At 39.5% G+C, this 12667-nt stretch overlaps 2 protein-coding genes across 2 annotated transcripts in view; one reads left to right on the top strand and one right to left on the bottom strand.

The window, feature by feature from the left end:
* LOC122547957 (scavenger receptor cysteine-rich domain-containing protein DMBT1-like) overlaps positions 1–12667 on the bottom strand; it is a 260153-nt gene that overhangs the window by 223592 nt on the left and 23894 nt on the right. The gene's annotated exons all lie outside the window — the stretch shown is intronic.
* Positions 1–12667, top strand: part of dctn6 (dynactin subunit 6) — a 32599-nt gene that overhangs the window by 11048 nt on the left and 8884 nt on the right. The window contains exons 3-4 of the mRNA XM_043674021.2: positions 862–967; positions 5723–5811. Of these exons, the coding sequence (XP_043529956.1) occupies positions 862–967; positions 5723–5811 (195 nt within the window). The remainder of the gene's footprint in view (positions 1–861; positions 968–5722; positions 5812–12667) is intronic.

Below are 12667 nucleotides of genomic sequence, written 5' to 3' on the forward strand. Positions count from 1 at the left end.
TCTGGTTTCCTCCCACAATCCAAAAGATGCGCAGGTTAGGTGAATTGGCTATGCTAAATTGCCCATAGTGTTGAGGAATGTGTAGGTTAAGTGCATTAATCAGGGGTAAATATAAGGTAGGGGAATGGGTTTGGTTGGGTTACTGTTCGGAGAATCGGTGTGGACTTGTTGGGCCAAATGGCCTGTTTCCACACTAGGAATTCAATGAAATGCTAGGTTATTAGTGCTGAACAACCTATCTGAAAGAAAATAAGTTTTGTTGTGGAGTCAGTTTAAGATTTCCTGATAGTTATAACCTCAGTTCTGGTATCATTCTAGGTATTTTTTATGTACCTTGCCTTATGTTTCTGCATCCTTTTTGATATGCTGAAAACAAAGATTGTGCACAGATGTGGATTAACTAAGTCTTTAGCCATGTTAAGTGTAATATTTCTTATTAATATATTTGCTCTAAAGAAAAGCTTTAGTGCTTCATTGCAATCTTCTGGATACACATTACACCTAATGTCTGTATTATGTAACTAAAAGGATAGTCAACAAAATGAATTTGAATGTTACAATAATAAGTTTCCAGGTGGATCAATAGAATTCACTATTAGGAGATGAGGAAGACTGGATTTGTCACTGATAACTCCATGGCAAAACAAATTAAATGTTACTGTGTTCTTTTTCTTTCCCAAATCATACTCTTATCAACTGTTTTTCAGTTAATTTGCCCATCCGATTAGTTTATTTTTGTTGCCTTTGATTACAAGGATGTCATTCACATCTCTTCTCTGGAACTCAACTGTTTTTGTGGGTTATATCCCAGAGTAATTATCAAGTAGTACACAATATTAATTATGTTTTTGTATTGCTTAGGACCAAGGACTGTAGTGCACCCCAAGGCTCGTATTATTGCAGAAGCAGGACCAATCATTATAGGTGAAGGGAACTTGATTGAAGAACAAGCTCTTATTACAAACAGGTGGGCGTGCGATTAAGTGCTTAATGGATACTTCCAAATAAAGGTATTTGAAATGTAACAAAATAATTGGAATAATTTTGTTTTTATGGTACCTATATATTACACGGAATAAGTAAGTACTATTTGTATGTTTGAAATATGCTTGTCTCACACTCAGTACTGGATGAGCAGAACTTTCATCCAACCAAATATTGGGAAGACTGAAACCATTACATTTGAACTTTACAACAAATTCTGTTTCCTCACTATCAACATCATTACTTTTCCTGGCAAGTGTCTGAACCTGAACCAAACATTTTGTCCCATTTAGCACAGCGATTCCAACTATAGCTCTGCTTTATCACCTTTTTTAAAATGAAAGCCAAAATTGAATTTCATGCAGTTTTCCTCAGGTTTAGGTCAATTCAGAGTCTGTGTCTGTTCAGAAGGCTGGACTGAACTGAGCTGTCTCTAAATGTGTCTCCTCTGCTGAACATTCCCTTCTATAATAACACTCTTCTATTCCTACCTTAGCTCATCTGCTGAAATACTGATTTTAGCCTTTGTTATCTTTTAGAAATTCAAGTACTCTTTGAACAATAGTTCATCTTCTATTCTGTATAACTTGATCTCATGTAAAAATCTGTTTCTGTATTTGTACCAAGTCCCATTCATTCATCACCTCCCACCACCAAACCATCATCTCCCATATCATCCATTCAACAGACATCCCATTCATTCATCATCCATGTTTTTGTTGACCTACACTGGCTCCTGATCCAGCAATTCCCAATTTAAAATTCTAACTCCTGTTTTTAAATCTGTCAATAGTCTCTTCCTTTCTTATCACTGTAACCTCTTCTGGTCACTTTTGTCACTCCCAGTATTAATCTTCCCATTTTAACGGTCATGCCTTCAGCTGAAAATACCCTAAAGTCTGAAATTCTCCTATCTTTTTGCCTCTCTCTCCACCCTTAAAGTACCTCTTTAAACCTACTTGTTTCGCCAAGCTTTTGAGCATCTGTTTGTATACCTCTTTTGTTACTTGGTGTCTAATTGATAAGTTGGGAAAGCCTTGGGATATTTTACTGTGTTAAAAGACTGCAAGTTGTTTTTGTTATTCTTCTGAGTCTTTATAGTGTATGGTACTTTTATTTTGTATCTATATTCCACTCGAAAGTTGAAAAAACATCTTCTAATTTCATAATGGTGAAACCAAAGTGCAATGTATTGCCTATTACAATATGCCATACAGAAAGCAAAGATCAAATTTTGGAAGATGGAGGATAAATTGAATACAGGTAGGCCAGTGGAATAGGCAGCTAGAATGGTGAAATGGGGATAGGGGAAACAAATGAGGAATCCTCTTTTACAAGAGGGGATACAGGGTTTCAGAAAGAAAAATGAGTGTGGCCTATTCTTTCAAGTTAGTGTGGAGGTTATTAGATTTTAATGCCCATTGGATAGTTTTACATACAGTAAAAGAAATGTAAAAATGGTCATCAGCAAAATTCCTACAAAGACCATGGAGCAGACTGCAAGACAGTATTACAGACTTTTGGGATAAATAAACCATGCACATGGCTGTACAAAGAAATTTGAAGGGACTGGATCCTGATGTGAAAAAAATAACTTTTACACAATAACTAAATTTTGAAGGGAATATTTGCTTAACAGTAGGGAGTGGCGGAAGTGGCTGTTCTGGTGAACAAAAGGATTCTATTTATTTTATGGTGACCTCAGTGAGTCACGTTGCATGTACTGAGAAACACCAGGGTAGAATTTACAGTAACTGGGTGCATAAAGTTAAAAATCGCACACCAGATTATAGTCCCAACAGGTTTAATTGAAAGCACTAGCTTTCGAAGCGCTGCTCCTTCATCGTTGTTGTGCAACGATAGCTCCGATAGCTAGTGCTTCCAATTAAATCTGTTGGACTATAACCTGGTATTGTGATTTTTAACTTTACACCCCAGTCCAACACCGACATCTCCAAATCATGGGTGAATTAAAAACTGGCTGCCACAGATTAGCTTTGCTCACCCTCGTCCTTTTTAGTTTCTATAAATGTTTTCACTGCAAGTTGCAGTAAATGGAAACCATCCCCCTCTAGGGCATCTGGAATTGTATGAACTGGGTAACAATAGCATATATCTTTAAGCAATCAGTTCACAGCATAAATTTAAAAATAGTGCTGTGTCTGATACAGTGAAAATTAATGTCAAACCCAGTGTAGTCAGCGAGCTGAAGAGTGTGAAGGAAAGACTGGATTAAAAGAGAAAGATTAAAGAAAACATCTTTTAAAATCACTAGTTATTCAAAGCTGAATAGTCAAAGAAGGAATGAGAATCCATATTTTCAGTGCCAGAGAAGTAGTTTGGCATTAACTAACTGTGGAATAGTGTTCAAATAACGACCAAAATCAGTGAGTGGCAAAAATAGCCTCTCCTATTCAGCAATCACAAGCATATGTTCGCGGTGGCAATAGAATCTCGAAATACAGTTCTTAAAAGACCCCTTTATACACAATTCTTACATATCATAAAATTCTATTACCAAGGTGTTACATTTTTTTATCTCTACTACACACAAAGGTTTGAAGGGCTTCTGTCCTGGGAGACAGGAGATGGGTCAAAACATGTGCTAACTGCTGGCTGTTACTTCTGATGGGATAAAAACAATGGCTGCAGATGCTAGAAACCAGATTCTGGATTAGTGGTGCTGGAAGAGCACAGCAGTTCAGGCAGCATCCGAGGAGCAGTAAAATTGACGTTTCGGGCAAAAGCCCTTCATCAGGAATACAGGCAGAGAGCCTGAAGGGTGGAGAGATAAGTGAGAGGAGGGTTGGGGTGGGGAGAAAGTAGCATAGAGTACAATAGGTGAGTGGGGGAGGGGATGAAGGTGATAGGTCAGGGGGGGGAGGGAGGGTGGAGTGGATAGGTGGAAAAGAAGATAGGCAGGTAGGACAAGTCATGAGGACAGTGCTGAGCTGGAAATTTGGAACTGGGGTGAGATGGGGGAAGGGGAAATGAGGAAACTGTTGAAGTCCACATTGTTTTTACCCAGGGCATCAATGCTGAAATGTCGATTTTACTTCTGATGGGATATCTGTCTGGTCTGCTTGCATAATTAGGAGGTGTTAGTCCTTTTGTCTTTTAAGTTAGTAAATATTAGTAAAAATGCTGGCCTAAATGTTCTAAATAAGTTAAAAATAGTACCTATACTTAATCTATTTAATATCTTTTATTGTGAGATTTATTTGCCAGTATGAGTTTCATTTCATTCACACAATTTCATGGCAGCGCTGTTTTGTTTGTTAGTTTCTTAAAGGGATAATGGTCCAATTGAAAGATATGAACAGGTACTTAATCTATTCAGGTCCAGGAGATGGTTGGTAAGGGCTGATAATGTTTCCTGGAGACTTGATGGGGATAGTATTGTTCTCTATGCCACACTTCTTCAAGGTAAACACTGCTTGTAGCAGGGCTGATATGGTGTGAAAATGCAGCAAAATATAGCGAACTGGTGAGTGAGTTAATAAAGATAACCTATAACACAATATCTCACTTCCTGGAAGAGCGCAAGCTGAATTAGACAAAACATCTTGAGGAATTTAGTATCCATCTACAACCAGAATATTCATGTAGTTTAATACATTTGAATGCAGAATCTGATGACAAGATACTATTTTTCACAGCTTTCAAATAGGCAATGCATCTGCCATAGCAATTAGTTTTTATGTTATATGTAACTGCTCATCTACACCTGCCATCTGTTACTGGCTAAATACTTTGCATAAATATTAGCACTTAAATTCTAACCAATTACCATGTGGAGAATGGGTGTTGGAACCAAAGATCACAAAAGGAGGAATATGTGTTTTTTTTTAAATGGTGTGTTGTATGTGGGACTTTGTTTAATCTCAGAATTCTTTTTTTTCATGGAAAATGAACATCATTGACAAGCCCAGCATTTGTTGCTTATGCCCAATTATCCTTCAAAACGTTGTGGTGTGTCACCTTTACAAACTGCTGCAGTCCATCTGCTGGAGGTGCACCCATAGTGTTATAAGAGAGTTTCAGGATTTAACCCACTGACTGCGAAAGAACTGCACTATAATTCCAAAGTCAAATAGGCTTGCACATCAGTATTAATAAAGCTTTTACCTAGACCCCGATGGCAGACTGACTAGAAAATTAAAACTCTGGCCCAAAATTAGGTGTACATGTCAGGATGGCATTGTGGGCTTGAATTCACTATGTTTTTACTGATTAAAAACTGCTCCAAATAGCTTACATAGGAAATGTACCTCACATAAGGAAGCCACCCCATCATGCTTGAATCAACTGAGAAACAGCTATTTACCCTATCCCATTTTCAAACAAATAGTCATTGCCTATTCACTCTGACTAATCTTTAATAATTTACATACCTCAATCAAATACTCATTCTGTTTATTCTGAAGAAGACAACTAGTATTTATCTCCATGTATCCTTTTCCAGTTACTCAACATTGTCACTACTATCTTTTGCTTCTTGCTCTCACATGATGTCTCAGCTTCACGCAGTCTTTTCATTCACTTTTCAACTTTGCCTCCTTGAAGTGCTTCAGGACAGTGAATGAAAAGTGAATGATTGAAATGAAAATTGCGTTTTGTTTTGAACAACAAATAGGCCGTTGCTTTCTAGTTTTAATAAAAATGATTAATAGAGTCATAGAAATGCAGAGCATGGAAACAGACTCTTGGGTCCAATTCCTCTTACTGTTTCTTCCAGCTATCCAGAAAATCTTGTGCCTCAGAAGGAAGATATTGAACCTAAAGTTATGACAATTGGAACAAACAATGTTTTTGAAGTTGGATGTCGTATCCTTTCCTGTAGTTAATTAGCAATGAAACTTGCTATCAGAATATAACCATTGGCAATCTTAAAAAAAAATTATTTTCAGTATGGAACCATAATCTGGTGGGACCGAAGCTAAATTTCAGAATTGTTTTTGATATTGCATCTTTCTCACATTCTGTAGTTGTATTAATTTGAAGATATTTGATTATTGTAATTTAGTCCAAGGTAGTTAGTTATTCCCAGCAGATCCACAAAGTTCTTTTGCAGCGTGATGGTTCTGTATCGATTGAACGCTAAGTGTATTCTTTTTAATTAAAATTGGTAAAACTTCAATGATTGAAGTGAATTACTACTCAACAAATACTCAAAAACTAACTTTGTCCTGTTGTTTAGAAATCTTTAAAGGTGAGCTTCTGTTTAGTAATTTTTTTCCCCAGGACATTTTGGAGATTTTGCTAAATGTTACCCGAAAATCAGGTGCAACTCTTGAATACTGGATCGACTTTACAACCTTAGGAACTGTCTACATTGTAAATCACAACCAGGAAACCATAGTTTTACATGCTCTCTCAAAAGAAAGCATCTGTGAATTGTCTAGTTTTTTAAACTATTCCAGTGTCAATATTCTGAAAAAGTATAATTGTTCATTCTTATGCTTTAAAGAATCTACATCTTGCGTTGTTATTTGTTCAATAGATTGTAAGTAATGAAACAAAGGAAAAACTGTGCAGAGAAATTGTTAAAAATCATTATTACTTTCAGTGATGGTACAATATAGTTTTGATCTGAAAACAAATATGTTCTCCTTACCCAGAACCTCCATAAACATAGTATCATAATCCTGTTAATTTCATGTACAGATTATCGGAATGAGATGGACGGACACTATTTCATTCGGATAATCGATTTATTAGGTTAATCGATTAAATGCCTTTCCTTTGACGCTCGGAGTTTTTTTAAGTGTGCTCCCCAGTCAGGAGACGAGGCAGCAGCACACCACACGTGAAACCTTACGTCCCCATCCAACACCACCCCCCAAATCCCCCCCGTCCAACCCTCCTTGCCCTCAACCCCATCCAATGCCCCCACCCCGTCTAACACTGCCCCTTAAACCCCACCAACATCCCAATCCCCCCGGGGCAGCTGGACTGGACACCAATAACAAGACTGATGCTGCTGCCTTTGTGGGGTAAGTCTCCAAATAGCTCGCACGCGCACACAGCCACAGCCATACACACAACTTTTTACTGCAACTTTTTGATAAGTTCCACCTTTACCCTGTACAGGACAATGTTAGAGAGATTATCCAGGGAAGGAGGGTTTAGGGTACACCCCTCTGTAGAACTCCAGGGAAAGTGCGAGGAGAGAGAAAGAGGGTGGGAGGTCAGTCATTTGGAGACGGTGTCTGTTTAATCACTGTAAACAAAGGTGTGATCAGTGTTGGAAACACGTCTTTGATGTAACGTTTCTATCGGGACCTCGATCTCCTTCAGATAATTCAATATTCGGTTCCAATCGAGGTTCCTCCATATATCTCCCCTTCAGCTGTATTGCAATACTGCTCTAAGATCACTGTTTTGACAAAACCAATTTTATTTCCTTTTATTGAGGTGAAGTGGTCACAGGCATCCTTTTGAAGTTTTAAAACAGTTTATTTTGGGGATCTGTGTTGCTGACACCAACACACCACATGCATGCGCAGACACATGCACATTATTAAACAATTATTGAATATTAAAATGTCTTTTTATGGCCACTGTAAAATAATCTCACAATATACTGGGTTATTAAAATACTCCAATGAATTTAAGTAAGACACTGCTTAGGAGTTTAGACCACGTATACATACGTTATCAAGCCAACTTTTTAAAATTACAGTTTTAACATGTTCTTAACTTTATTTCTGTGACTCAATACGCTGTTTCATTAATTATCAGCAATTGGTATTTGTAAAATATATTGCCATATTTATAAGAAATATCATTGATAATGCACGTGCTTTTTGGTGTCAGTAAATGCAACCGTTATGTAAAATTAAATATATATAAATGTTGTCATTGACCAGGCCAGCCCCCGTCAAACACTGTAAGAAGGTAGTCAAGACCCTAATGTTTTGTTATTTTGAAGGCAGATGTAAGTGGATATTCTAGGAGTGATGCAGCTAGTCAAACCATTCAGCTTTAAGCAAAACAGAATTTATTTACACACTATAGTTGAAACATGAACAAAAGAAAATCGAATTTAGAATAACTTAACTATTTGGAAACCCAACTGACTAAAAATTGCTAGTTAACAAAGGAGCCGTTCCAATACCCTCAACATCCGATAAATACACCTCTTAGCAAATGGTAAATTCAAACTCCGGTTCTAACAAGCAGGAGAGATTGCAGAGAGAAGAGTCAGGCAAGACACATCTGTTGAAGCATGGAACTTTTTTTTCACTATAGCAGCTTCTCTGTTATCAGCAGTTTCTGACTGCCTGCTAAAACAAACAAAACTAGAAAAAAATCCGAACTAGCCACTTCTGAGCCATTATTTAAAATAGCCACTTTCAGATATATCGGCACCTGTGCCTTTACGATCCCCCTTGAAAAAAATCAAGGACAAAATAACTTTGTTAAAGGGACAGCATTGTCACAATGTAATAAGTTAGAGATATACAGCATGGAAACAGACCCTTCGGTCCAACTCCTCTGGACCAACCAGATATCCCAACCTAATCTAGTCCCATTTGCCAGCACGTGGCCCATATCCCTCCAAACCCTTTCTAATGATATATCTATCCAGATGCTTTTTAAACTTTGTAATTGTACCAGCCTCCAACACTTTCTCTGGCAGCTCATTCCATCCTCTGTGTGAAAACATTGCCTCTTAGGTCTCATTTATATCTTTCACCACTCGCGGGTGCAGATATTTGCAAGTAAAAGGTCTGCTGGAAAGCATGAGGTCTTCAAAAATGAGAGTCCAGAGACAGTATGTTCCTGTTCATATGAAGGGGAAGGGTGGTGGGTGTAGGGAATACTGGATGACTTGAAAAATTGAGGCTCTGATCAAGGAAAAGGAGGCATGTCAGGTATAGTCATCTGAGACTGAGTGAATCTCTAGAAAAGTATGAGGGCAGTAGGAATATACTTAGGAAGGAAATCAGAAGGGCAAAAAGGGTAAAGGAGAATCCAAAGAGAGTAACTAGGGAGGGAGTGGGGCCCCTTAAACAGCCTTGTTGATCTTTGTGTGGAACAGCAGAAGCCAGGTGAGATACTAAACAAATATTTTGTGTCAGTGTTTACTGTGGAGAAGAATATGGAAGCTGGAGAACCTGGATAAATAAATGATATCTTGAAAAGTGTTAGTATTACACAGGATAAGGTGTTGGACATCTTAAAATGTATAAAGGTGGATAAACCCTCAGGACCTGAGCAGGTATCCTCCAGGATTTTGTGGGAAGCTAGGAAAAGTGATTGCTGGGGCTCTTGCTGAGATATTTGTATCATCAATAGCCACAACAGGTAAGGTGTGGGAAAACTGGAGGTTGGCTGACGTGTTAAGGAAAGGTGGTAAGGAAAAGCCACGGATCTATAGACCAGTGAGCGTAACATCAACAGTGGGTAAGATGTTGGAAGGGTTTATGAGGGATAGGATTTGTATGTAATGCAAGGTTTGTGAAGGTTTGTAGCTCAGGTTGAGGTTTAGGGTGTAAGTTTGCTCGCTGAGCTGTAGGTTTGATATCCAGACGTTTCATTACCTCGCTAGGTAACATCATCAGTGGCGACCTCCACGTAAAGCGAAGCTGTTGTCTCCTGCTTTCTATTTATATGTTTGTCCTGGATGGGGTTCCTGGGGTTTGTGGTGATGTCATTTCCTGTTCATTTTCTGAGGGGTTGATAGATGGCATCTAGAGCTAGGTGTTTGTTTATGGCGTTGTGGTTGGAGTGCCAGGCCTCTAGGAATTCTCTGGCATGTCTTTGCTTAGCCTGTCCCAGGATAGATGTGTTGTCCCAGTCGAAATGGTGTTTTTTTTTTTCATCCGTGTGTAGGGCTACGAGGGAGAGAGGGTCATGTCTTTTTGTGGCTAGCTGGTGTTCGTGTATCCTGGTGGCTAACTTTTTCCTGTTTGTCCTATGTAGTGTTTGTGGCAGTCCTTGCATGGAACTTTGTAGATGACGTTGGTTTTGTCCATGAGTTGTACTGGGTCTTTTAAGTTTGTTAGTTTTTGTTTGAGAGTGTTGGTGGGTTTGTGTGCTACTAGGATTCCGAGGGGTCTTAGTAGTCTCGCTGTCATTTCTGAAACTTCTTTGGTGTATGGTAAGGTGGTTAGGGATTCTGGCTGTGTTTGGTCTGCTTGTCATGGTTTGTTCTTGAGGAATCTGCAGACTGTATTTTTTGAGTATCTGTTCTCCTTGAATACGTTGTATAGGTGGTTCTCCTCTGTTTTCCGAAGTTCGTCTGTGCTGCAGTGTGTGGTGGCTCGTTGGAATAGCATTCTGATACAGCTTCGTTTGTGTGTGTTGGGATGGTTGCTGGTATAGTTCAGTATTTGGTCAGTGTTTGTCGGTTTTCTGTATACGAGGTTTGTAGTTCTCCGTTGTCCTTTCTTTCAAATGTGACGTCCAGGATGCGAGTTTGTTGTGGGTTTCTTCCTCCTTGGTGAACTTTATGCCTGTGAGGGTATTGTTGATGATGTTAAATGTCTCTTCTATCTTGTTTCGTTTTGTGATGACAAAGATGTCATCTACATAGCGGACCCAGATTTTTGGTTTGATGGTTGGTAGGGCTGTTTGTTCTAGTCTTTGCATTACTGCTTCTGCTATGAATCCTGATAGTGGAGATCCCATCGGTGTGCTGTTGGTTTGTTTGTAGATTATGTTGCTGAAGGTGAAGTGGGTGGTGAGGCACAGGTCCACTAGCTTCATGATGTTTTCGTTGGTAATGTGATTGATGGTGCTTGGTGTGTGTGTGTAATGGTCTCTTCTAAAAGTGTGGTAAGTGTTTCCTTTGCCAGGTCGATGTTGATGGAGGTGAACAGTGCTGTTATGTCGAATTAGATCATTACTTCGTCTTCCTCTATTTTGATGTTTTTGATGATTTTTAGGAATTCATGGGTGGAGTGCTGTGATTCTTCTACTAGGTATTTCAGTCTTGCGTGTAGTTCTTTGGCCAGTCTGTAAGTTGGTGTTCCGGGTAGTGAGACTATGGGTCTGAGGGGGGCTCCTGGTTTATGGTTTTTTGGTCGTCTGTAGAATCGTGGGGTGTTGGTCCCGTCGGGTTTCATTTTCTGGAATTCCGTCTTGTTTAATTGTCCGGAACTGTGTAATTTTCTTAGGAGATATGTCGCTGAAAATGTGTTGCTGGAAAAGCGCAGCAGGTCAGGCAGCATCCAAGGAGCAGGAGAATCGACGTTTTGGGCATGAGCCCTTCTTCAGGAACAGGAGATATGTAATTTTGGTTCCTAGTTGTGGGGTCAGGTCTAGCGCCACCTGTTGGTGGGTGTTGGTGTCTGCGAGTAGTGCATTGGCTTTCTCTGTGTAGTCACATCTATTCAGGGTGACTGTGAGCTGACCCTTTGTCAGCAGGTAATATGACGGTGTTTTTGTCTTTTTTGAGGTTTTCTAGGGCTTTCTTTTCTTGTGTGTTCAGTTCGTTTCCTTCCCTCTTTCGGCTCAGAGTAGGTGCAACTGTCTGTCTGATTGTTTGTTGTGTTTCTTCCGTGAGATTGCTGTCCTTCAATGTGGTTTCTAATGCCGCTAGGAAATCCTTCTTGTCAGCGTCTTGGTAATTGAAATTTAGTTCTTTTTAATAGTACCGCTTTTTCTGTGTCTGATAGGGTTCGGTCTGATAAGTTCTTTATCCATGCCCCTGTGTTATCGGTTTTGTCTTTGTTTGTGAGTTTGTCAAGTTTTTTTCTTAGGTCCCGATTTTTCTTTCTCTGTGTTTGTCGTTGTTTGATGTTTATGGCTCGTTCTACCGCGTCTGTCCATTCTTGATTTGTTGCTTGTTTGAATAACGGTTTTTGGCGCACAATTTCCCGGTTGTATTTTCGGAGTCTGTGGTGGGTGTCATTGATTAGTTCTCGGAGCATTCTGCGGCCGTTTTGTTCTGTTAAACTTCTGGTTTGAGGTGTTTTTATCGGCGGTTTATATTGGTTTATAATACAAACCTGCATATACAGAAAACTGACAAACACTGACCAAATACTGAACTATAACAGCAACCATCCCAACAGACACAAACAAAGCTGTATCAGAACACTATTCCAATGAGCCACCACACACTGCAGCACAGATGAACTTCGGAAAACAGAGGAGAACCACCTATACAACGTATTCAAGAAGAACGGATACTCAAAAAATACAGTGCGCAGATTCCTCAAGAACAAACCACAACAAGCAGACCAAACACAGCCAGAAACCCTAACCACCTTACCATACATCAAAGAAGTCTCAGAAATGACAGCCAGACTACTAAGACCCCACAGAATCCTAGTAGCACACAAACCCACCAACACTTTCAAACAAAAACTAACAAGCTTAAAAGACCCAGTACAACCCATGGACAAAACCAACGTCATCTACAAAATTCCATGCAAGGACTGCCACAAACACTACGTAGGACAAACCGGAAGAAAGTTAGCCACCAGGATACACGAACACCAGCTCGCCACTAAAAGACACGACCCTCTCTCCCTCGTAGCCCTACACACAGATGAAAAAAACCACCATTCCGACTGGGACAACACATCTATCCTGGGACAGGCTTAGCAAAGACATGCCAGAGAATTCCTAGAGGCCTGGCACTCCAACCACAACACCATAAACAAACACATAGATCTGGATGCCATCAATTAACCCCTCAGAAAACGAACAGGAAATGACATCACCA

This window comes from Chiloscyllium plagiosum, unplaced genomic scaffold (assembly GCF_037043375.1).
Source record: "Chiloscyllium plagiosum isolate Xiang-an unplaced genomic scaffold, Cpla_swu_hap1 HiC_scaffold_36, whole genome shotgun sequence".
In the NCBI taxonomy this organism is placed as follows: domain Eukaryota; kingdom Metazoa; phylum Chordata; class Chondrichthyes; order Orectolobiformes; family Hemiscylliidae; genus Chiloscyllium; species Chiloscyllium plagiosum.